Source organism: Electrona antarctica (genome assembly GCF_951216825.1).
Source record: "Electrona antarctica genome assembly, contig: scaffold_157, whole genome shotgun sequence".
NCBI lineage: Eukaryota > Metazoa > Chordata > Actinopteri > Myctophiformes > Myctophidae > Electrona > Electrona antarctica.
Window position 1 is genome coordinate 80,380 of NW_027637710.1, and position 26,800 is coordinate 107,179.

Sequence of the window (26,800 nt, forward strand, 5' to 3'; positions counted from 1 at the left end):
CTCCCTCCCCCTCCCCCTCCCCCTCTCTCTCTCTCTCCCTCCTCCCTCCCCCTCTCTCTCTCTCTCTCTCCCTCTCTCTCTCTCCCTCCCTCTCCCTCCCCCTCCCCCTCTCTCTCTCTCTCTCTCTCTCTCCCTCCCCCTCCCCCTCCCCCTCTCTCTCTCCCTCCCTCCCTCCCTCCCCCTCTCTCCCTCTCTCTCTCTCTCTCTCCCAGGTGGTGTTAGGGTTCGTCAGTGAGTCTGACTATAAACTGGTTGCCAAGGCGATCAGGGACCGCGTCACCGACATCAAGCGCCAGCGCGACAACCGGCGACGCCTCGGCCAGCAGGAAGTGGTGGCGGGCACGGAGGAAGGGGAGGAGCCAAAAACCACCACCACCACCACAACAACCAATCAGAACGCAGCAGCCGCCGTCATGGCCGCCGTCGTGGCCGGCGCCGCCGCGAGCCCGCCGCCCGCGATGATGTCATCAACGTGGGACAGCGCCTCGCTGGATTCTGGGACCACCAGCGAGGAGGCCCCGCCCCCTGACCCCTCCTCCTCCTGTCCCACCTGTACGTGTGTGTGTGTGCGTGTGTGTGTGCGTGTGCGTGTGCGTGTGCGTGTGCGTGTGCGTGTGCGTGTGTGTGTGTGCGTGTGCGTGTGTAAATCACTCTGGATTAAGAGAGTCTGATAAATACCTACATTGTAAATCTGGTTCCCATGACAACAGATTAATTAAAACCGTGTGATTGGTTGCCATGACAGCGAACAGATTCATTAAAACCGTGTGATTGGTTGCCATGACAGCGAACAGATTCATTCAAACCGTGTGATTGGTTGCCATGACAGCGAACAGATTCATTCAAACCGTGTGATTGGTTGCCATGACAGCGAACAGATTCATTAAAACCGTGTGATTGGTTGCCATGACAGCGAACAGATTAATTCAAACCGTGTGATTGGTTGCCATGACAGCGGACTCATGCGACACAGACGGCGACATCAGCTCCTCCGGTAACCAGGACAACCAGAGGCCACGCCCCTTCACCCTCTCCTCCGGTAACCAGGACAACCAGAGGCCACGCCCCTTCACCCTCTTGCCGCACGTGCAGAGCGTCGTCGATTCCCACAATGCCGAGCTGTCCGGCTCTTCACCCGTAGACAGGTAACGCACACGCACACATGCCACGCGCACGCACGCACACATGCCACGCGCGCGCACGCACACATGCCACGCGCGCGCACGCACACATGCCACGCGCGCGCACGCACACATGCCACGCGCGCGCACGCACACATGCCACACATGCACACATGCCACACATGACACACATGCACACATGCACACATGCCACACATGCACACATGACACACATGCCACACATGCACACATGCCACACATGCACACATGCCACACATGCCACACATGCCACACATGACACACATGACACACATGACACACATGACACACATGACACACATGCCACACATGCACACATGCCACACATGACACACATGACACACATGACACACATGCACACATGCCACACATGCACACATGCCACACATGCCACACATGCCACACATGCACACATGCCACACATGCACACATGCCACACATGCACACATGCCACACATGACACACATGCCACACATGCACACATGCCACACATGCACACATGCCACACATGACACACATGCCACACATGCCACACATGCACACATGCCACACATGACACACATGACACACATGACACACATGCCACACATGACACACATGACACACATGACACACATGACACACATGACACACATGACACACATGACACACATGACACACATGCCACACATGCCACACATGCACACATGCCACACATGCCACACACGCACACATGCCACGCGCGCGCACGCACACATGCCACGCGCGCGCACGCACACATGCCACACATGCACACATGCCACACATGACACACATGCACACATGCACACATGCCACACATGCACACATGACACACATGCCACACATGCACACATGCCACACATGCACACATGCCACACATGCCACACATGACACACATGACACACATGACACACATGACACACATGACACACATGCCACACATGCACACATGCCACACATGACACACATGCACACATGACACACATGACACACATGCCACACATGCCACACATGCCACACATGACACACATGACACACATGCCACACATGCCACACATGCCACACATGCACACATGACACACATGACACACATGACACACATGACACACATGCCACACATGCCACACATGCCACACATGCACACATGCCACACATGCACACATGCCACACATGCCACACATGCACACATGCCACACATGCACACATGCCACACATGCCACACATGCACACATGCCACACATGCACACATGACACACATGCCACACATGCCACACATGCACACATGCCACACATGCACACATGCCACACATGCACACATGACACACATGACACACATGACACACATGACACACATGCCACACATGCACACATGCACACATGACACACATGACACACATGACACACATGACACACATGCCACACATGCACACATGCACACATGACACACATGCCACACATGCCACACATGCACACATGCACACATGACACACATGACACACATGACACACATGACACACATGACACACATGCCACACATGCCACACATGCACACATGCACACATGCACACATGACACACATGACACACATGCACACATGACACACATGACACACATGACACACATGACACACATGACACACATGACACACATGACACACATGACACACATGCCACACATGCCACACATGCACACATGCACACATGCACACATGACACACATGACACACATGCACACATGACACACATGACACACATGACACACATGACACACATGACACACATGACACACATGACACACATGCCACACATGCACACATGACACACATGACACACATGCACACATGCCACACATGACACACATGACACACATGACACACATGCCACACATGACACACATGCACACATGCCACACATGCCACACATGCACACATGACACACATGACACACATGCCACACATGCACACATGCCACACATGACACACATGCCACACATGCCACACATGCACACATGCCACACATGCACACATGCCACACATGCACACATGCCACACATGCACACATGCCACACATGCACACATGACACACATGCACACATGCCACACATGACACACATGCACACATGCCACACATGACACACATGACACACATGCACACATGCACACATGACACACATGACACACATGCACACATGCCACACATGACACACATGCACACATGCCACACATGACACACATGCCACACATGCCACACATGCACACATGACACACATGACACACATGCCACACATGCCACACATGCACACATGCCACACATGCACACATGCCACACATGCACACATGCCACACATGCACACATGCCACACATGCACACATGACACACATGACACACATGCACACATGACACACATGACACACATGCACACATGCCACACATGACACACATGCACACATGCCACACATGACACACATGCCACACATGCCACACATGCACACATGCCACACATGACACACATGCCACACATGCCACACATGCACACATGCCACACATGCACACATGCCACACATGCACACATGCCACACATGCACACATGCCACACATGCACACATGCCACACATGCACACATGACACACATGACACACATGCACACATGACACACATGACACACATGCACACATGCCACACATGCACACATGCCACACATGCACACATGCCACACATGCCACACATGCCACACATGCCACACATGACACACATGCCACACATGCCACACATGCACACATGCCACACATGCACACATGCCACACATGCACACATGCCACACATGCACACATGACACACATGACACACATGCACACATGACACACATGACACACATGCCACACATGACACACATGACACACATGACACACATGCCACACATGCCACACATGCACACATGCCACACATGCACACATGCCACACATGCACACATGCCACACATGCACACATGCCACACATGCACACATGACACACATGACACACATGCACACATGACACACATGACACACATGCACACATGCCACACATGACACACATGCACACATGCCACACATGACACACATGCCACACATGCCACACATGCACACATGCCACACATGACACACATGCCACACATGCCACACATGCACACATGCCACACATGCACACATGCCACACATGCACACATGCCACACATGCACACATGCCACACATGCACACATGCCACACATGCACACATGCCACACATGCCACACATGCACACATGCCACACATGACACACATGCCACACATGCCACACATGCACACATGCCACACATGCACACATGCCACACATGCACACATGCCACACATGCACACATGCCACACATGCACACATGCCACACATGCACACATGACACACATGACACACATGCACACATGACACACATGACACACATGCCACACATGACATACATGACACACATGCACACATGCCACACATGCACACATGCCACACATGCACACATGACACACATGACACACATGCACACATGACACACATGACACACATGCCACACATGCCACACATGCACACATGACACACATGACACACATGCCACACATGCCACACATGCACACATGCCACACATGCCACACATGCCACACATGCCACACATGACACACATGACACACATGCACACATGACACACATGACACACATGCCACACATGACATACATGACACACATGCACACATGCCACACATGCACACATGCCACACATGCACACATGACACACATGACACACATGCACACATGACACACATGACACACATGCCACACATGCCACACATGCACACATGACACACATGACACACATGCCACACATGACACACATGCACACATGACACACATGACACACATGCCACACATGCCACACATGCACACATGACACACATGACACACATGCCACACATGCCACACATGCACACATGCCACACATGCACACATGCCACACATGCACACATGACACACATGACACACATGACACACATGACACACATGCACACATGCACACATGCCACACATGCACACATGCCACACATGCACACATGCCACACATGCACACATGCCACACATGCACACATGCCACACATGCACACATGCCACACATGCACACATGCCACACATGCACACATGCCACACATGCACACATGCCACACATGCACACATGCACACATGACACACATGACACACATGACACACATGACACACATGACACACATGCCACACATGCACACATGCCACACATGCACACATGACACACATGACACACATGCCACACATGCCACACATGCACACATGCCACACATGCACACATGCCACACATGACACACATGCCACACATGCCACACATGCACACATGCCACACATGCACACATGCCACACATGACACACATGCCACACATGCCACACATGCACACATGACACACATGACACACATGCCACACATGCCACACATGACACACATGACACACATGCCACACATGCCACACATGCACACATGCACACATGCCACACATGCACACATGCCACACATGCCACACATGCCACACATGCCACACATGCACACATGCCACACATGCACACATGCCACACATGACACACATGCACACATGACACACATGACACACATGCCACACATGCCACACATGCACACATGCCACACATGCACACATGCCACACATGCACACATGCCACACATGCACACATGCCACACATGCACACATGACACACATGACACACATGCACACATGACACACATGACACACATGCACACATGCCACACATGACACACATGCACACATGCCACACATGACACACATGCCACACATGCCACACATGCACACATGCCACACATGACACACATGCCACACATGCCACACATGCACACATGCCACACATGCACACATGCCACACATGCACACATGCCACACATGCACACATGCCACACATGCACACATGCCACACATGCACACATGACACACATGACACACATGCACACATGACACACATGACACACATGCACACATGCCACACATGACACACATGCCACACATGCCACACATGCACACATGACACACATGACACACATGCCACACATGCCACACATGACACACATGACACACATGCCACACATGCCACACATGCACACATGACACACATGACACACATGACACACATGCACACATGCCACACATGCACACATGCCACACATGCCACACATGCCACACATGCCACACATGCACACATGCCACACATGCACACATGCCACACATGACACACATGCCACACATGCCACACATGCACACATGACACACATGACACACATGCCACACATGCCACACATGCACACATGCCACACATGCACACATGCCACACATGCACACATGCCACACATGCACACATGCCACACATGCACACATGACACACATGACACACATGCACACATGACACACATGACACACATGCACACATGCCACACATGACACACATGCACACATGCCACACATGACACACATGCCACACATGCCACACATGCACACATGCCACACATGACACACATGCCACACATGCCACACATGCACACATGCCACACATGCACACATGCCACACATGCACACATGCCACACATGCACACATGCCACACATGCACACATGCCACACATGCACACATGACACACATGACACACATGCACACATGACACACATGACACACATGCACACATGCCACACATGACACACATGCACACATGCCACACATGACACACATGCCACACATGCCACACATGCACACATGCCACACATGACACACATGCCACACATGCCACACATGCACACATGCCACACATGCACACATGCCACACATGCACACATGCACACATGCCACACATGCACACATGCCACACATGCACACATGACACACATGACACACATGCACACATGACACACATGCCACACATGACATACATGACACACATGCACACATGCCACACATGCACACATGCCACACATGCACACATGACACACATGACACACATGCACACATGACACACATGACACACATGACACACATGACACACATGACACACATGCACACATGCACACATGCCACACATGCACACATGACACACATGACACACATGACACACATGACACACATGCACACATGCACACATGCCACACATGCACACATGACACACATGACACACATGACACACATGCCACACATGACACACATGACACACATGCACACATGACACACATGACACACATGACACACATGACACACATGACACACATGACACACATGCACACATGCACACATGCCACACATGCACACATGACACACATGACACACATGACACACATGCCACACATGCACACATGCCACACATGCACACATGACACACATGCCACACATGCACACATGCCACACATGCACACATGACACACATGACACACATGACACACATGACACACATGACACACATGACACACATGCACACATGACACACATGACACACATGACACACATGCCACACATGCACACATGACACACATGACACACATGACACACATGACACACATGACACACATGCACACATGACACACATGACACACATGACACACATGACACACATGCACACATGCCACACATGACACACATGCCACACATGCACACATGCACACATGCCACACATGCACACATGCCACACATGCACACATGACACACATGCCACACATGCACACATGCCACACATGCACACATGCCACACATGCACACATGCCACACATGCCACACATGCACACATGCCACACATGCACACATGCCACACATGCCACACATGCACACATGCCACACATGCACACATGACACACATGACACACATGCCACACATGCCACACATGCACACATGACACACATGACACACATGACACACATGCCACACATGCACACATGCCACACATGCCACACATGCACACATGCCACACATGCCACACATGCACACATGCCACACATGCACACATGCCACACATGCACACATGCCACACATGCACACATGCCACACATGCCACACATGCACACATGCCACACATGCCACACATGCACACATGCCACACATGCACACATGCCACACATGCACACATGCCACACATGCACACATGCCACACATGACACACATGACACACATGCCACACATGCACACATGCCACACATGCACACATGCCACACATGCACACATGCCACACATGCCACACATGCCACACATGCCACGCACGCACACATGCCACGCACACACACATGCCACACATGCCACGCATGCCACACATGCACACATGCCACACATGCCACACATGCACACATGCCACACATGCCACACATGCACACATGCCACACATGCCACACATGCACACATGCACACATGCCACACATGCCACACATGCACACATGCCACACATGCCACGCACGCACACATGCCACGCACACACACATGCCACACATGCCACGCATGCCACACGAGCACGCATGTCACACGTGCACGCATGCCACGCGCGCGCACATGCCACGCATGCCACGTGCAGCTCAAAAGGCTTCAGAACACACAGAGAAAACCCCAGAGCACAGAAAATCCACTGAATGTTCGAGGTTCAGGTTGTGTGGGTGTAATTGCGCACACACACACGCACGCCACACCACACCACACCACACCGCACCGCACCGCACCGCACCCCACCCCACCACACCACGCACCGCTTACACATGAAAATGCATCGTTATAATTATGATAATGTTGTTTTTGTCCCCGCCCACTTCCTGCGTCTGCATGTCCGTCCGCAGCAACGCGTCGGACGCGACGTCGGGTGACGGCAACGAGAGCCTATCAGAGAAGACCAACAAGGGTGTGGCCAAACGGACAGCCAATAAGATATTCAGGAGGAAATCCAGATCCCGCCTCCGGATTACTGGGGTAACCTGTCTGTCTGTCTGTCTGTCTGTCTGTCTGTCTGTCTGTCTGTCTGTCTGTCTGTCTGTCTGTCTGTCTGTCTGTCTAGCTGTCTAGCTGTCAGAGCTAGCAGACAGGTTCTGCTCCAGACTCACAACAGTAAGGTGTGTGTGTGTGTGTGTGTGTGTGTGTGTGTGTGTGTGTGTGTGTGTGTGTGTGTGTGTGTGTGTGTGTGCGTAGCTCTCCGAGCTAGCTGACAGGGTGGTGGAGTGTCAGCTACAGACTCACAACAGTAAGATGGTGACCTTCAAGTTCCACCTGGACGTGGACAGTCCTGAGGACATCGCCTCTGTCATGGTGAGACACAGACACAGCCTTATTTGGTCATTATTGCGAACGCAGTGAGCACTAACTATGAGCAGAACATGTCTGTGTGTGTGTCTGTCTGTGTGTCACGCTGTAACACCACCCGCCCGCCACCAGAGGGCGCAGCTGTATCACACACAAAACACACACACACACACACACACACAAAAACTTAACTTTAAAAAAAAACACACACACACACGCACGCACGCACGCACACATACACACACTAAAAAATAACTTAAAAAAATCTTAAAAATCTTTAAAAAAAATCTTAAAAATCTAAAAAAAAAAAAAAAAAAAAAAGAGAACTTCAAAAAAACCTTAAAAAAGTACGTAATTTATTCTAATTGTTGTTATTGCAATTTACGAGCTGCGTTCGCTTCCCGCGTCCGCGTGTCTTACTTGTATTATAGAGGGAGACAGTGGCTCAGGAGGTAGAGCGGCCTAGCCTGGCTAATAAACCACACCCAATCAGCCGTTGGCGACAGTGGGATTTGAGTCTGGCTTTTTAGCCAGGCTAAGAGCGGCCTACAACAGTTGGCCAATCGCTTTTTGGGGTGGGATTTGGGGCTTTTTGGGGTGGGATTTGGGGCTTTTTGGGGTGGGATTTGGCGAAGGGCTAATTACTCCCGATGTGCAGGTTGTTGCCTTGCATGGTTTCCAGTGTTGTTTTTGGCAGCAAATTTTGATTTTAGTTTTAGTCGTAGTCTCTTGAATAGTTTTCATTTAGTTTTAGTCGTTAGTCTCTTGAATAGTTTTCATTTAGTTTTAGTCGTTAGTCTCTTGAATAGTTTTCATTTAGTTTTAGTCGTAGTCTCTTGAATAGTTTCCATTTAGTTTTAGTCATAGTCTCTTGAATAGTTTTCATTTAGTTTTAGTCGTAGTCTCTTGAATAGTTTTCATTTAGTTTTAGTCGTTAGTCTCTTGAATAGTTTTCATTTAGTTTTAGTCGTTAGTCTCTTGAATAGTTTTCATTTAGTTTTAGTCATAGTCTCTTGAATAGTTTCCATTTAGTTTTAGTCATAGTCTCTTGAATAGTTTCCATTTAGTTTTAGTCATAGTCTCTTGAATAGTTTTCATTTAGTTTTAGTCGTATAGTCTCTTGAATAGTTTTCATTTAGTTTTAGTCGTAGTCTCTTGAATAGTTTTCATTTAGTTTTAGTCGTAGTCTCTTGAATAGCTTCCATTTAGTTTTAGTCATAGTCTCTTGAATAGTTTTCATTTAGTTTTAGTCATAGTCTCTTGAATAGTTTTCATTTAGTTTTAGTCATGGTCTCTTGAATAGTTTTCATTTAGTTTTAGTCGTAGTCTCTTGAATAGTTTTCATTTAGTTTTAGTCATAGTCTCTTGAATAGTTTTCATTTAGTTTTAGTCGTAGTCTCTTGAATAGTTTTCATTTAGTTTAGTCACATTTTAGTCACCTGGAATGTCTTAGTGTCTAGTTTTAGTCGACTAAATATCATAGGACTTTAGTTGACTAAATCTACAGTTGATTTAGTCAACTAAAATGTATTTGTCGGGCCTTGATGCCGTCGTAATGACTGATTTTACACTTGCTGAAAATAGCAGATATACAAGCTCACAACGCGTCGCGCTGCGACGCGTTGTGAGCTTGTAGATCGGCTATTTTCAGCATGCAACCAATTGTAAAATGACTTATACTGGATCTCTTGTCCACTATAGTCCCTCCCTAACATTTTAGTCTAGTCTGTATTTGTTGACGAAATTGTCAGTATATTTAGTTTTAGTCGTCATAGCTTAGTTTTCATTTAGTTTCCATTTAGTTTTCGTCAGTGGAAAAAGGTAGTCGACGAACATTTTTCGTCTTATTTTTAGTCGACGAAAACAACACGGATGGTTTCCTCCGCCTAATATATCGTCCAGGCACGTGCACACACACAGACATCAAAGGGGGCTTCAGCCCCTGCCCTTTTACCCCGTCTGTAAACAACGTCCCTCTCCAGACCATGAACGCGTCAGGGTTCCCCAATTAATTTTCCTCAAGGGCCATATTTTGACTAGGGTACCAGGCTGGGGGCCGAGTCCACACGCACGACTAGGGTACCAGGCTGGGGGCCGTGTCTGCACGCACGAGGTCGAGGTCTTGTCTGGAACCCCCCCCCCCCCCCCCCCCCCCCCCCCCAAAAAAAGGGCCACAAGGGGGCGCTCCGCGGGCCGCAAATGGCCCGCGGGCCGCCTATTGGGGAACCCTGCACTACATGGTTAACACTCCCATCGCCCAGGACGAAGTTCTTTGTCCTTTCTATTAGTAACGTCCGACGCTCAGGACGTATTGTCCTAAAGACGAAGTTTATTGATACGAGAACGGATCGCCTGGCTGTATAGCCCAGGTGCGCCTCCTGGGCTGTCCTCGGTGACGCGCAAGAGTGAGACGTCATCAAAAAACTACCTCCTCTGTTTAGCTGATGAAAACGAAAATCTTAAAACGTTCATAAATCGCGATCTAAATCATCCCGTCTTTTTCTGAAAAAAGATCCTGTGTTAGTCGCTTAGATTTATTTAGATTTTCTACTTAGATTTATTCTTGTCTCCCGTTGTTGTTGATCGACTCTAAAGTGCTGTGGCTATTGTTAGCTGCTACATAACATCATGAACTTCCGGCCGGTCCGTCCGGAAAAGGCGTCCGTGTTTATAAATCGACTGGGCGCATGAATGTAACGGATTAAATAGTTCCGGGCAATTCAAGTGTTAAGGAAATACACATGCCCTCCCTTTCCCTTTTTCCCCAACTCTCCTGAAATTGAACGCAGCATTTCCAACTCTCCTGAACGCAGCATTTCCAACTCTCCTGAACGCAGCATTTCCAACTCTCTTGAACGCAGCATTTCACCTCAAAATAATTTGTCCTAGAAATGCCTTCATCTCATGTATAAATTATAATATTATATTATATATTTATATTAAAGGTTTGTAGTTACTTCTTTACATATATTAACATATATTAACATATATTTACATATATTTACATATTTTAAAGGTGCGTAGTTACTTCATCCTGCCATCGGAGCTCCAGGGTTTCATCCCACATCTATTTACATCTATTTACATCTATTTACATCTATTTACATCTATTTACATCTATTTACATATATTTACATATTTTAAAGGTGCGTAGTTACTTCATCCTGCCATCGGAGCTCCAGGGTTTCATCCTACACATGCGTGACATCATCAAGAGGGCGCGGTCAATGATGCAACAGAACCAGCCACTCACAGACAACGAGTACGACAGGCTGAACTACCTCAGCCAATCACAGGTCAGTGTGTGTGAGAGACGCCATTATACTAAAAAGGGGAAAAAACAGCATGATCCTTTTTAAAGACGATGAGGTGAAATGGTTCATTTGGGCATTTTATTTTGAAGTTTCACCCAAGCTCCCTGATTTTGAACCAATCCGAACGTCGCATCCCTCCAGTTGTTCTGCTACGTGTGCACACAAGCACTTATCTTATCTTAGCTCTAACTTAGCTCTTATTCTAACACAATGTTTTTAGATGCATGTTTTAGCGTGCTGCTGAAGTTTAACCCATTTAGACCTGAGGACGATTCTACAAATTAAATCCTGACAGTTTTCTGAAAAACCCCATGTTTCTAATGTCAGTGGTTCTCACAGGGTTAAACCCCATGTTTCTATGTCAGTGGTTCTCACAGGTTTAAACCCCATGTTTCTATGTCAGTGGTTCTCACAGGTTTAAACCCCATGTTTCTATGTCAGTGGTTCTCACAGGGTTAAACCTCATGTTTCTGTCAGTCGTTCTCACAGGGTTAAACCCCATGTTTCTATGTCAGTGGTTCTCACAGGGTTAAACCTCATGTTTCTGTCAGTCGTTCTCACAGGGTTAAACCCCATGTTTCTATGTCAGTGGTTCTCACAGGGTTAAACCCCATGTTTCTATGTCAGTGGTTCTCACAGGGTTAAACCCCATGTTTCTATGTCAGTGGTTCTCACAGGGTTAAACCTCATGTTTCTGTCAGTCGTTCTCACAGGGTTAAACCCCATGTTTCTATGTCAGTGGTTCTCACAGGGTTAAACCCCATGTTTCTATGTCAGTGGTTCTCACAGGGTTAAACCCCATGTTTCTATGTCAGTGGTTCTCACAGGGTTAAACCCCATGTTTCTATGTCAGTGGTTCTCACAGGGTTAAACCCCATGTTTCTATGTCAGTGGTTCTCACAGGGTTAAACCCCATGTTTCTATGTCAGTGGTTCTCACAGGGTTAAACCCCATGTTTCTATGTCAGTGGTTCTCACAGGGTTAAACCCCATGTTTCTATGTCAGTGGTTCTCACAGGGTTAAACCTCATGTTTCTGTCAGTCGTTCTCACAGGGTTAAACCCCATGTTTCTATGTCAGTGGTTCTCACAGGGTTAAACCCCATGTTTCTATGTCAGTGGTTCTCACAGGGTTAAACCCCATGTTTCTATGTCAGTGGTTCTCACAGGGTTAAACCTCATGTTTCTGTCAGTCGTTCTCACAGGGTTAAACCCCATGTTTCTATGTCAGTGGTTCTCACAGGGTTAAACCCCATGTTTCTATGTCAGTGGTTCTCACAGGGTTAAACCCCATGTTTCTATGTCAGTGGTTCTCACAGGGTTAAACCCCATGTTTCTATGTCAGTGGTTCTCACAGGGTTAAACCCCATGTTTCTGTCAGTCGTTCTCAAACATTTTCATGTCAAGGACCCAAGATTTTATGTAATTGGCCGCCGAGCCCCATCTGCAAATATGTTGTTCCGGGGACCCCCCCACCCCCCCCCCCCCCCCCCCCCCCCCCCAGAAGCAAAGATAAAATTTGAGTTAAAAAACGTTCGCTCTGGAAAGGATATATATTCAAAGCTTTGCACTAACTTTTCGCTATTTTTCCAATAGCTAAAGCATAACATAATGCTTAAAACACCACAAAGGGTTAAACCGAGTAATATCCTACACTGTGTTTAGAGGACGATGCAGGAATGGGACTCAAACGGGTGAGCTTCATTTTGATTGGCTTTCAAACGGGTGAGCTTCATTTTGATTGGCTGTCATGTGTATCTCGACACGTCATCACGCAGTCACGTTTTCGTTTTCAGGAAGTCATTAAAATTCGATTTTTATGGACTTTTTATAAAAAAAATCACACCCGTGTGAACTGAGTGGTGCAGTGACGTCACACACTAACCATAGCAACCATGCTCACCTGTACGTGGGGCCACAGGTACATAGATACAGACAAAGCTGGTTATTGGAGTGGTTTGCACCACTCAAAATTACACAAAAATTGATATTTTCCCATTTTTTGGGGCATCCATTGTTTGGTATGCCCATATGCTGACGACGGATGTGGTCTAAAAGTGTGAAAAATTTATTTTTAATTTCACTGGGTCTTTAAATGAGGACTTAGGCACGCTGGGCCCGAGCTATACTGTGTAGAGAGCATTGGTGGAATTTGGCGGAAGTAGCGCTCAAGGACGCTTTACAAATCTGCTTACATTCTCCGTGAATGAAACAAGTGTTGTGATTGGTCGGGAAAAATATCGTATCCGGGGGAGATACATCTGACGGATGTTCCGGCCCGACATTTATTTTATTGATTGATTGAATAATTTATTAACAGGCTTTGGGCCAAGAGGCCCCTATAGGGGCCTATAGGCTTGTTTCCATTGTGGTCCTCTGTATAATGCCGGAATCGGTCAGAATCGGCAGATACAGTATGACCCTGGAAACTATTGGAGATCGGATATGGGTCATAAATTCATAACCGTGCACCCCTAAATATTATGCTTATTATTATTTTATTCATCTGTTGTTTTGTGTTTATTTCTCTGCAGATCAAACACGGTCTGACCAGAACCATGTCGGCTACGTCACTACAAGGTAAGGAGACAAGGACTCAGGAAAGGAAGGATGGGAGGGAAGGAAGAAATACAATGTATTAAGGATGTATTAAAAGGAACCCTCATGGCTAATAAGACAAATATGCCTTAAAACAGTATATACTTGCCATCTATGACTAAAATAAAATAATAAAAACACCTTAAATATTTGATTTCTTTCATAAATGGAGAATCTTTCACTCAAATAGGGACTGCTCCTGTCGCAGGTTGATGATGTCATATGTCCATGTGTGGTTCAGCCCTATGGAATATATGGAATGCACGTGCTAATGAAAAGTATTTAACATATGGCTTTGATGCTCATATTAACCTTAGGAAGTGTTAAGTGGTTTTTTGAGTGGTGCAAACCACTCCAACAACTGGCTTTGTACCCGTGTACCCGTGTTTGTTCGTACCAAAAAAATCACACCCGTGTGAACTGAGTGGTGTAAGGTATTATATAGCCTGATCAGCTGTGGTCTGACGTAATGTCTGACGTAATGAAATCACACCCGTGTGAACTGGGTGACCATAGCAACCATGCTCATTTTTTTGGTACGGACAGACACGTAAACTAACAAAGCCAGTTGTAGGAGTGGTTTACACCACTCAAAAATGAGCATGGTTGCTATGGTTAGCAACCAAAAAAACGACCATGGTTGCTATGGTTAGTATGTGACGTCACTGACATCACAGATATCACGTCAGAGTGAATCAATCTCTATATTTTCTTATGACACAGATGCTTTCCTGGTTCTAATGTACAGTAACTATAACAATAAATGTGTAGTTGCACCACTCAGTTCACACGGGTGTGATTTTTGAGTGGTGTAAACCACTCCTACAACTGGCTTTGTTAGTCTGTCTGTCTGTCTGTCTGTCTGTCTGTCTGTGCAGAAAAAATGAGCATGGTTGCTACGGTCACCCAGTTCACCCTGGTGTGATTTTTGAGTGGTGTAAACCACTCCTACAACTGGCTTTTTTGTGCAGAAAAAATGAGCATGGTTGCTATGTTCACCCTGTTGTAATGACGTAATGAAATCACACCCGGGTGAACAGGGTGAACATAGCAACCATGCTCATTTTTTCTGCACAAACAAAGCCAGGTAATGAAATCACACCCGGGTGTGATTTCATTACGTCAGACATGATTTCATTACGTCAGACAGACCTTACACCACTCAGTTCACACGGGTGTGATTTTTTATTAGCACGTGCATTCCATACATTCCATAGGGCTAGACGACACATGGACATATGACATACAGTTTACAATTTATAATTTAGGCATTTATCAGACGCTCCTAATCCAGAGCGACTTACATTAAGCAAGAACAAAAAGCATGGCAATACATCACATATATAAAAAGTAGTTATCATGAAACATGCGTAAGCTAAGAACGTAACAGTGGAATATCTATGTCATGAAACTATATGTAAACTATACATACTATACTATATTATATATTATACATGTGTACTATAAAGTGCTATGACTACATAAAATGCAATTCTAGTGTCTACGTAACATGCTATAAGTCTGTATAAAATGCTATCTAAGTCGACATAAAGTGGGGGCTAGGGCAAGTGCTACGGGCTAGTCTGAAAAGGTGGGTTTTCAGACTACAACTTGCGACAGGAGCAGTCCCTATTGAGTGAAAGATTCTCTATTTATGAAATAAATTAAATACTTAAAGGGATAGTTCAGATTTTTTGAACTTAAGTTGTATGAAATACTTGCCATTAATATAGTGGTTGCAACTGTATTAATTGATTGCCCGAGTCCCATGGTGGGAGTTCTGCTCTGGTTTTGGTCAATATTAAGTAGTTCCGGTCATTTTGTGGGGGGCACTGGGGCCACGCAGTAAAAGTAAATTAATCCACAAAACGAACGTAATTTGTATTGTTGACCTATTTCTAAAATATTAGCGCGACTTTCGTTCAACTTTGACCCCTCTATTACAATTTACAATTTAGGCATTTAGCAGACGCTCTTAATCCAGAGCGACTTACAATAAGCAAGAACAAAAAGCATGGGAATACATCACATATGTAAAAATGCATTTATCGCGAAACATGCGTAAGCTAAGAACGTGACTAGAACATATCTATATAATGACACTATACATATAAACTATAACTAGAACATATCTATATAATGACACTATACATATAAACTACACATATATGCTATACTATGCTGTACATATATACTATGAAGTGCTATGACTACATACAATGCACTTATTGTGCTGTCTACATGACATGCTATAAGTCTGTTTCAAATGCTATATAAGTCTAAGAAGTGCTGTCTAAGGGGGGTAGGGTAAGTGCTATGGGCCATGATGGAGTCTGAAAAGGTGGGTTTTCAGACTACGGCGGAAGATCGGGAGTGATGCTGCAGTTCTGATTGCAACGGGAACTATCACATGGAACTATTTTTTGGACGAAGTGATATGGACACAAAAAACATAGTTCTGTGTGATAGAGGGGTAAAAAAAGAACGGAAGTTGCACTAATATTTTAGAAATAGGTCAACAATACAAATGACGTTAGTTTTGTGGATTCATTTACTTTTACTGCGTGGCCCCAGTGCCCCCCACAAAATGACCGGAACTACTTGATATTTCACCAAAACCAGAGCAGAACTCCCACCACAGGACTCGGGCAATCAATTAATACAGTTGCAACCACTATATTAATGGCAAGTATTTCATACAACTTAAGTTCAAAAAATCTGAACTAACCCGTTATTATTATTTTATTTTAGTTATAGAGGGCAGGTATAATGTTTTAAGGGATCCTTTTTAACTTTGGATGGGTGGATGCATGAGTTGACGGTGAAACATTGTGCTGTCATTGGTTCAGGCAGCCGAGGCTCCACTCCTTTCGGGGGCGGAGACTTCTACGTGGACACAGAGGCCACGCCCACTGTCAGAACTCTGAGGTCGCAGTCCTTCCACACCACGTCAGGTACGCACGCACGCACGCACGCACGCACGCACGCACGCACGCACGCACGCACGCATCTTTGAAATTCTTTATTTGGAATACCCCTTGAGATGCAATATCTCGTTTTCGAGAGGGTCCTCAAGTATACAGTCAATACAAGGTAATTAACAGGGAAAACAAATCAAAAACAAACAAACTGTTTTTCAAACATTTCAATAAAAACAAACAGTTACAAAACAACACAAAAACAGGGCATTACACTAGACAAGCAAAGTAGCAACAAGATGGATAATTTGTTCCGTCAAATATCATTGTCACTATAGGTCAGCATTAAGATACAGTTCATTTGGTTTAGGTCACTATAGGTCAGCATTAAGATACAGTTCATTTGGTTTAGGTCAGCATTAAGATACAGTTCATTTGGTTTAGGTCAGCATTAAGATACAGTTCATTTGGTTTAGGTCAGCATTAAGATACAGTTCATTTGGTTTAGGTCAGCATTAAGATACAGTTCATTTGGTATAGGTCAGCATTAAGATACAGTTCATTTGGTTTAGGTCAGCATTAAGATACAGTTAATTTGGTTTAGGTCAGCATTAAGATACAGTTAATTTGGTTTAGGTCAGCATTAAGATACAGTTCATTTGGTATAGGTCAGCATTAAGATACAGTTCATTTGGTATAGGTCAGCATTAAGATACAGTTCATTTGGTTTAGGTCAGCATTAAGATACAGTTCATTTGGTTTAGGTCAGCATTAAGATACAGTTCATTTGGTTTAGGTCAGCATTGGAGTATTTTGATACAAATTAATATTTAGGCATTGGAGTACTTAGAAATTAGATACAAAGAAATATTTCGTTAATCTCATTGCTTACACGCATGCACGCACGCACGCACGCACGCACGCACGCACGCACGCACGCACACAGTGAGGGGTTCAGCGCGGGCTGTAGTTTGTACTATTATAGTATACTATATAGTGTTTATTTTGTTGACTATGAGAAAAATGTTTGACCTTTTATCACTGACAATAAATAAATAAAAAACGTAGCTAAAATGACTAGAACTAAGACTAAATATATTGACAATTTCGTCATCAGATTAAACTAGACTAAAATCCAGTAGACCTAAAGTGCCAAATGGTTGCTTTCATCTCGGATTCTAATCCCAGACTCCGATTCTAATCAAAAGGAGCGTTGTTTATGAACACTTTCGGCCCCGTCGCTACTCGCGGTTGCAAAATGTATGTTTCGATTGACTTAGATATGGTTTACTCTGGGTTCACATCATGGGGACCTGGTGGGTTCACCTCATGGGGACCTGGTGGGTTCACGTCATGGGGACCTGGTGGGTTCACCTCATGGGGACCTGGTGGGTTCACCTCATGGGGACCTGGTGGGTTCACCTCATGGGGACCTGGTGGGTTCACCTCATGGGGACCTGGTGGGTTCACCTCATGGGGACCTGGTGGGTTCACCTCATGGGGACCTGGTGGGTTCACCTCATGGGGACCTGGTGGGTTCACCTCATGGGGACCTGGTGGGTTCACCTCATGGGGACCTGGTGGGTTCACCTCATGGGGACCTGGTGGGTTCACCTCATGGGTACCTGGTGGGTTCACCTCATGGGGACCTGGTGGGTTCACATCATGGGGACCTGGTGGGTTCACCTCATGGGTACCTGGTGGGTTCACCTCATGGGGACCTGGTGGGTTCACGTCATGGGGACCTGGTGGGTTCACATCATGGGGACCTGGTGGGTTCACCTCATGGGGACCTGGTGGGTTCACCTCATGGGGACCTGGTGGGTTCACCTCATGGGGACCTGGTGGGTTCACCTCATGGGGACCTGGTGGGTTCACCTCATGGGGACCTGGTGGGTTCACATCATGGGGACCTGGTGGGTTCACCTCATGGGTACCTGGTGGGTTCACCTCATGGGGACCTGGTGGGTTCACGTCATGGGGACCTGGTGGGTTCACATCATGGGGACCTGGTGGGTTCACCTCATGGGGACCTGGTGGGTTCACCTCATGGGGACCTGGTGGGTTCACCTCATGGGGACCTGGTGGGTTCACCTCATGGGGACCTGGTGGGTTCACATCATGGGGACCTGGTGGGTTCACCTCATGGGGACCTGGTGGGTTCACCTCATGGGGACCTGGTGGGTTCACTTCATGGGGACCTGGTGGGTTTACCTCATGGGGACCTGGTGGGTTCACCTCATGGGGACCTGGTGGGTTCACTTCATGGGGACCTGGTGGGTTTACCTCATGGGGACCTGGTGGGTTCACCTCATGGGGACCTGGTGGGTTCACCTCATGGGGACCTGGTGGGTTCACGTCATGGGGACCTGGTGGGTTCACCTCATGGGGACCTGGTGGGTTCACCTCATGGGGACCTGGTGGGTTCACGTCATGGGGACCTGGTGGGTTCACCTCATGGGGACCTGGTGGGTTCACCTCATGGGGACCTGGTGGGTTTACCTCTGGGGACCTGGTGGGTTTACCTCTGGGGACCTGGTGGGTTTACCTCTGGGGACCTGGGGTCTCTGGGATCACCTCATGGGGACCTGGTGGGTTCACCTCATGGGGACCTGGTGGGTTCACCTCATGGGGACCTGGTGGGTTTACCTGGTGGGTTTACCTCTGGGGACCTGGTGGGTTTACCTCTGGGGACCTGGGGTCTCTGGGATCACCTCATGGGGACCTGGTGGGTTCACCTCATGGGGACCTGGTGGGTTCACCTCATGGGGACCTGGTGGGTTCACCTCATGGGGACCTGGTGGGTTCACCTCATGGGGACCTGGTGGGTTTACCTCTGGGGACCTGGTGGGTTTACCTCTGGGGACCTGGTGGGTTCACCTCATGGGGACCTGGTGGGTTCACCTCATGGGGACCTGGTGGGTTTACCTCTGGGGACCTGGTGGGTTTACCTCTGGGGACCTGGTGGGTTTACCTCTGGGGACCTGGGGTCTCTGGGATCACCTCATGGGGACCTGGTGGGTTTACCTCTGGGGACCTGGTGGGTTTACCTCTGGGGACCTGGGGTCTCTGGGATCACCTCATGGGGACCTGGTGGGTTCACCTCATGGGGACCTGGGGGCTTTACCTCTGGGGACCTGGTGGGTTTACCTCTGGGGACCTGGGGTCTCTGGGATCACCTCATGGGGACCTGGTGGGTTCACCTCATGGGGACCTGGGGGCTTTACCTCTGGGTTCTGCATGGGGTCTGTTTTCCCTCAAGCAAATCCGCTCAGAATGGAAGGCATTGACAACGGGCAAAATCAATAACGTTCTTGTAACCTTTATTGACCCATTCTGGGCGGGAACCCCTTTTGGTGTTTTTAGCATTATGTCATACTTTAGCTATTGAAAAATCGTGAAAATGTAGGCGCAAATCTTTGAATATAATATTCTTTCAGAGCGAACGTTTTGAACTCAAGTCTTTGCTTCTGGGAGGGCCCCTGGAGCAACCCCTTCTGGGAGGGCCCCTGGAGCAACCCCTTCTGGGAGGGCCCCTGGAGCAACCCCTTCTGGGAGGGCCCCTGGAGCAACATATTTTCAGATGGGGTCGGCAGCCAATTACATACAGTCCCTCCCACTTGGTCTCTTCCACTGATGTTTTGATAGGTACCCTTTGGGAGCCACACCTCTGATCTAGGGCAGTGGTTCCCAAGGACCCCCAAATCAACATTTATTAGGCCACGGACCCCCCATTTGAAAACAGTATGCCAGTGACCCCCATAAGGGAGGATTTTTACGGCATAGCAGTGATTCCGAAACATTCATTTCATGGAACCCCAGTTTCACACGCATTATGCTACGGACCCCCGATTTAATGGCATTTCTATCTCTGGTACCCCAATTTATATTGTAAAACCACTGTTAATTTAACTCTGAGAGTGTACAAATGGAACCAAATGGGTCCATTTGGTTTCTATCTCTAATTGAGCTAGGTACCCCCTGGAACTCCCTCAAGTACCCCCAGGGGTCTCCGGACCCCACTTTGGGAACCCATGATCTGGGATCATGGCTAAGAATCTGGGGGTTGGACTAGGGGTGTGGCTGAGAAGAGTTACCCAGAGGTACCCAGAGAAACCTAGAGGCCCCAATCTGACCAGGAGGAAACAAACTACTGTACCCGACTGTATACATTTGGGGGTCCTGACATGAACAACTTTGAGAACCACTGACACACAGGGGTTTTTCTGAAAACGGTCAGGATTTTAGAACTAAATGTGTAGAATCTGGTGTCAGGTCTAAATGTGTAGAATCTGGTGTCAGGTCTAAATGTGTATAATCTGGTGTCAGGTCTAAATGTGTAGAATCTGGTGTCAGGTTTAAATGTGTAGAATCTGGTGTCAGGTCTAATGTGTAGAATCTGGTGTCAGGTTTAAATGTGTAGAATCTGGTGTCAGGTCTAAATGTGTATAATCTGGTGTCAGGTCTAAATGTGTAGAATCTGGTGTCAGGTTTAAATGTGTAGAATCTGGTGTCAGGTCTAAATGTGTAGAATCTGGTGTCAGGTTTAAATGTGTAGAATCTGGTGTCAGGTCTAAATGTGTATAATCTGGTGTCAGGTCTAAATGTGTAGAATCTGGTGTCAGGTTTAAATGTGTAGAATCTGGTGTCAGGTCTAAATGTGTAGAATCTGGTGTAGAATCTGGTGTCAGGTCTAAATGTGTATAATCTGGTGTCAGGTCTAAATGTGTATAATCTGGTGTCAGGTCTAAATGTGTAGAATCTGGTGTCAGGTCTAAATGTGTAGAATCTGGTGTCAGGTCTAAATGTGTAGAATCTGGTGTCAGGTCTAAATGTGTAGAATCTGGTGTCAGGTCTAAATGTGTAGAATCTGGTGTCAGGTCTAAATGTGTAGAATCTGGTGTCAGGTCTAAATGTGTAGAATCAGGTGTCAGGTCTAAATGTGTATAATCTGGTGTCAGGTCTAAATGTGTAGAATCTGGTGTCAGGTCTAAATGTGTAGAATCTGGTGTCAGGTCTAAATGTGTAGAATCTGGTGTCAGGTTTAAATGTGTAGAATCTGGTGTCAGGTCTAAATGTGTAGAATCTGGTGTCAGGTCTAAATGTGTAGAATCTGGTGTCAGGTCTAAATGTGTAGAATCTGGTGTCAGGTCTAAATGTGTAGAATCTGGTGTCAGGTCTAAATGTGTAGAATCTGGTGTCAGGTCTAAATGTGTAGAATCTGGTGTCAGGTCTAAATGTGTAGAATCTGGTGTCAGGTCTAAATGTGTAGAATCTGGTGTCAGGTCTAAATGTGTATAATCTGGTGTCAGGTCTAATTGTGTATAATCTGGTGTCAGGTCTAAATGTGTATAATCTGGTGTCAGGTCTAAATGTGTATAATCTGGTGTCAGGTCTAAATGTGTATAATCTGGTGTCAGGTCTAAATGTGTATAATCTGGTGTCAGGTTTAAATGTGTAGAATCTGGTGTCAGGTCTAAATGTGTAGAATCTGGTGTAGAATCTGGTGTCAGGTCTAAATGTGTATAATCTGGTGTCAGGTCTAAATGTGTATAATCTGGTGTCAGGTCTAAATGTGTATAATCTGGTGTCAGGTCTAAATGTGTAGAATCTGGTGTCAGGTCTAAATGTGTAGAATCTGGTGTCAGGTCTAAATGTGTAGAATCTGGTGTCAGGTCTAAATGTGTAGAATCTGGTGTCAGGTCTAAATGTGTAGAATCTGGTGTCAGGTCTAAATGTGTAGAATCAGGTGTCAGGTCTAAATGTGTATAATCTGGTGTCAGGTCTAAATGTGTAGAATCTGGTGTCAGGTCTAAATGTGTAGAATCTGGTGTCAGGTCTAAATGTGTAGAATCTGGTGTCAGGTCTAAATGTGTAGAATCTGGTGTCAGGTTTAAATGTGTAGAATCTGGTGTCAGGTCTAAATGTGTAGAATCTGGTGTCAGGTCTAAATGTGTAGAATCTGGTGTCAGGTCTAAATGTGTAGAATCTGGTGTCAGGTCTAAATGTGTAGAATCTGGTGTCAGGTCTAAATGTGTAGAATCTGGTGTCAGGTCTAAATGTGTAGAATCTGGTGTCAGGTCTAAATGTGTAGAATCTGGTGTCAGGTCTAAATGTGTAGAATCTGGTGTCAGGTCTAAATGTGTATAATCTGGTGTCAGGTCTAATTGTGTATAATCTGGTGTCAGGTCTAAATGTGTATAATCTGGTGTCAGGTCTAAATGTGTATAATCTGGTGTCAGGTCTAAATGTGTATAATCTGGTGTCAGGTCTAAATGTGTATAATCTGGTGTCAGGTCTAAATGTGTATAATCTGGTGTCAGGTCTAAATGTGTATAATCTGGTGTCTGGTCTAAATGTATAGAATCTGGTGTCAGGTCTAAATGTGTAGAATCTGGTGTCAGGTCTAAATGTGTAGAATCTGGTGTCAGGTCTAAATGTGTAGAATCTGGTGTCAGGTCTAAATGTGTATAATCTGGTGTCAGGTCTAAATGTGTAGAATCTGGTGTCAGGTCTAAATGTGTAGAATCTGGTGTCAGGTCTAAATGTGTAGAATCTGGTGTCAGGTCTAAATGTGTAGAATCTGGTGTCAGGTCTAAATGTGTAGAATCTGGTGTCAGGTCTAAATGTGTAGAATCTGGTGTCAGGTTTAAATGTGTAGAATCTGGTGTCAGGTCTAAATGTGTAGAATCTGGTGTCAGGTCTAAATGTGTAGAATCTGGTGTCAGGTCTAAATGTGTAGAATCTGATGTCAGGTCTAAATGTGTAGAATCTGGTGTCAGGTCTAAATGTGTAGAATCTGGTGTCAGGTCTAAATGTGTATAATCTGGTGTCAGGTCTAAATGTGTATAATCTGGTGTCAGGTCTAAATGTGTATAATCTGGTGTCAGGTCTAAATGTGTATAATCTGGTGTCAGGTCTAAATGTGTAGAATCTGGTGTCAGGTCTAAATGTGTAGAATCTGGTGTCAGGTCTAAATGTGTAGAATCTGGTGTCAGGTCTAAATGTGTAGAATCTGGTGTCAGGTTTAAATGTGTAGAATCTGGTGTCAGGTCTAAATGTGTAGAATCTGGTGTCAGGTCTAAATGTGTAGAATCTGGTGTCAGGTCTAAATGTGTAGAATCTGGTGTCAGGTCTAAATGTGTAGAATCTGGTGTCAGGTCTAAATGTGTAGAATCTGGTGTCAGGTCTAAATGTGTAGAATCAGGTGTCAGGTCTAAATGTGTATAATCTGGTGTCAGGTCTAAATGTGTAGAATCTGGTGTCAGGTCTAAATGTGTAGAATCTGGTGTCAGGTCTAAATGTGTAGAATCTGGTGTCAGGTTTAAATGTGTAGAATCTGGTGTCAGGTCTAAATGTGTAGAATCTGGTGTCAGGTCTAAATGTGTAGAATCTGGTGTCAGGTCTAAATGTGTAGAATCTGGTGTCAGGTCTAAATGTGTAGAATCTGGTGTCAGGTCTAAATGTGTAGAATCTGGTGTCAGGTTTAAATGTGTAGAATCTGGTGTCAGGTCCAAATGTGTATAATCTGGTGTCAGGTCTAAATGTGTAGAATCTGGTGTCAGGTCTAAATGTGTAGAATCTGGTGTCAGGTCTAAATGTGTAGAATCTGGTGTCAGGTCTAAATGTGTAGAATCTGGTGTCAGGTCTAAATGTATAGAATCTGGTGTCAGGTTTAAATGTGTAGAACCTGGTGTCAGGTCTAAATGTGTAGAATCTGGTGTCAGGTCTAAATGTGTAGAATCTGGTGTCAGGTCTAAATGTGTAGAATCTGGTGTCAGGTCTAAATGTGTAGAATCTGTTGTCAGGTCTAAATGTGTAGAATCTGGTGTCAGGTCTAAATGTGTAGAATCTGGTGTCAGGTCTAAATGTGTAGAATCTGGTGTCAGGTCTAAATGTGTAGAATCTGGTGTCAGGTCTAAATGTGTAGAATCTGGTGTCAGGTCTAAATGTGTAGAATCTGGTGTCAGGTCTAAATGTGTAGAATCTGGTGTCAGGTCTAAATGTGTAGAATCTGGTGTCAGGTCTAAATGTGTAGAATCTGGTGTCAGGTCTAAATGTGTAGAATCTGATGTCAGGTCTAAATGTGTAGAATCTGGTGTCAGGTCTAAATGTGTAGAATCTGGTGTCAGGTTTAAATGTGTAGAATCTGGTGTCAGGTCTAAATGTGTAGAATCTGGTGTCAGGTCTAAATGTGTAAATCTAAATGTCTAATCAGGTCTAAATGTGTAGAATCTGGTGTCAGGTCTAAATGTGTAGAATCTGGTGTCAGGTCTAAATGTGTAGAATCTGGTGTCAGGTCTAAATGTGTAGAATCTGGTGTCAGGTCTAAATGTGTAGAATCTGGTGTCAGGTTTAAATGTGTAGAATCTGGTGTCAGGTCCAAATGTGTATAATCTGGTGTCAGGTCTAAATGTGTAGAATCTGGTGTCAGGTCTAAATGTGTAGAATCTGGTGT

At 46.2% G+C, this 26,800-nt stretch overlaps 1 protein-coding gene across 1 annotated transcript in view; it reads left to right on the forward strand.

Moving 5' to 3' along the window:
- Positions 1 to 26,800, forward strand: part of LOC306918720 (serine/threonine-protein kinase WNK4-like) — a gene marked incomplete at its 5' end in the record, with an annotated part of 79,142 nt that overhangs the window by 28,589 nt on the left and 23,753 nt on the right. Inside the window, 7 exons of the mRNA XM_079531589.1 lie at positions 213 to 546; positions 956 to 1,145; positions 9,058 to 9,187; positions 9,404 to 9,520; positions 12,661 to 12,810; positions 15,361 to 15,406; positions 18,274 to 18,378. Of these exons, the coding sequence (XP_079387715.1) occupies positions 213 to 546; positions 956 to 1,145; positions 9,058 to 9,187; positions 9,404 to 9,520; positions 12,661 to 12,810; positions 15,361 to 15,406; positions 18,274 to 18,378 (1,072 nt within the window). The remainder of the gene's footprint in view (positions 1 to 212; positions 547 to 955; positions 1,146 to 9,057; positions 9,188 to 9,403; positions 9,521 to 12,660; positions 12,811 to 15,360; positions 15,407 to 18,273; positions 18,379 to 26,800) is intronic.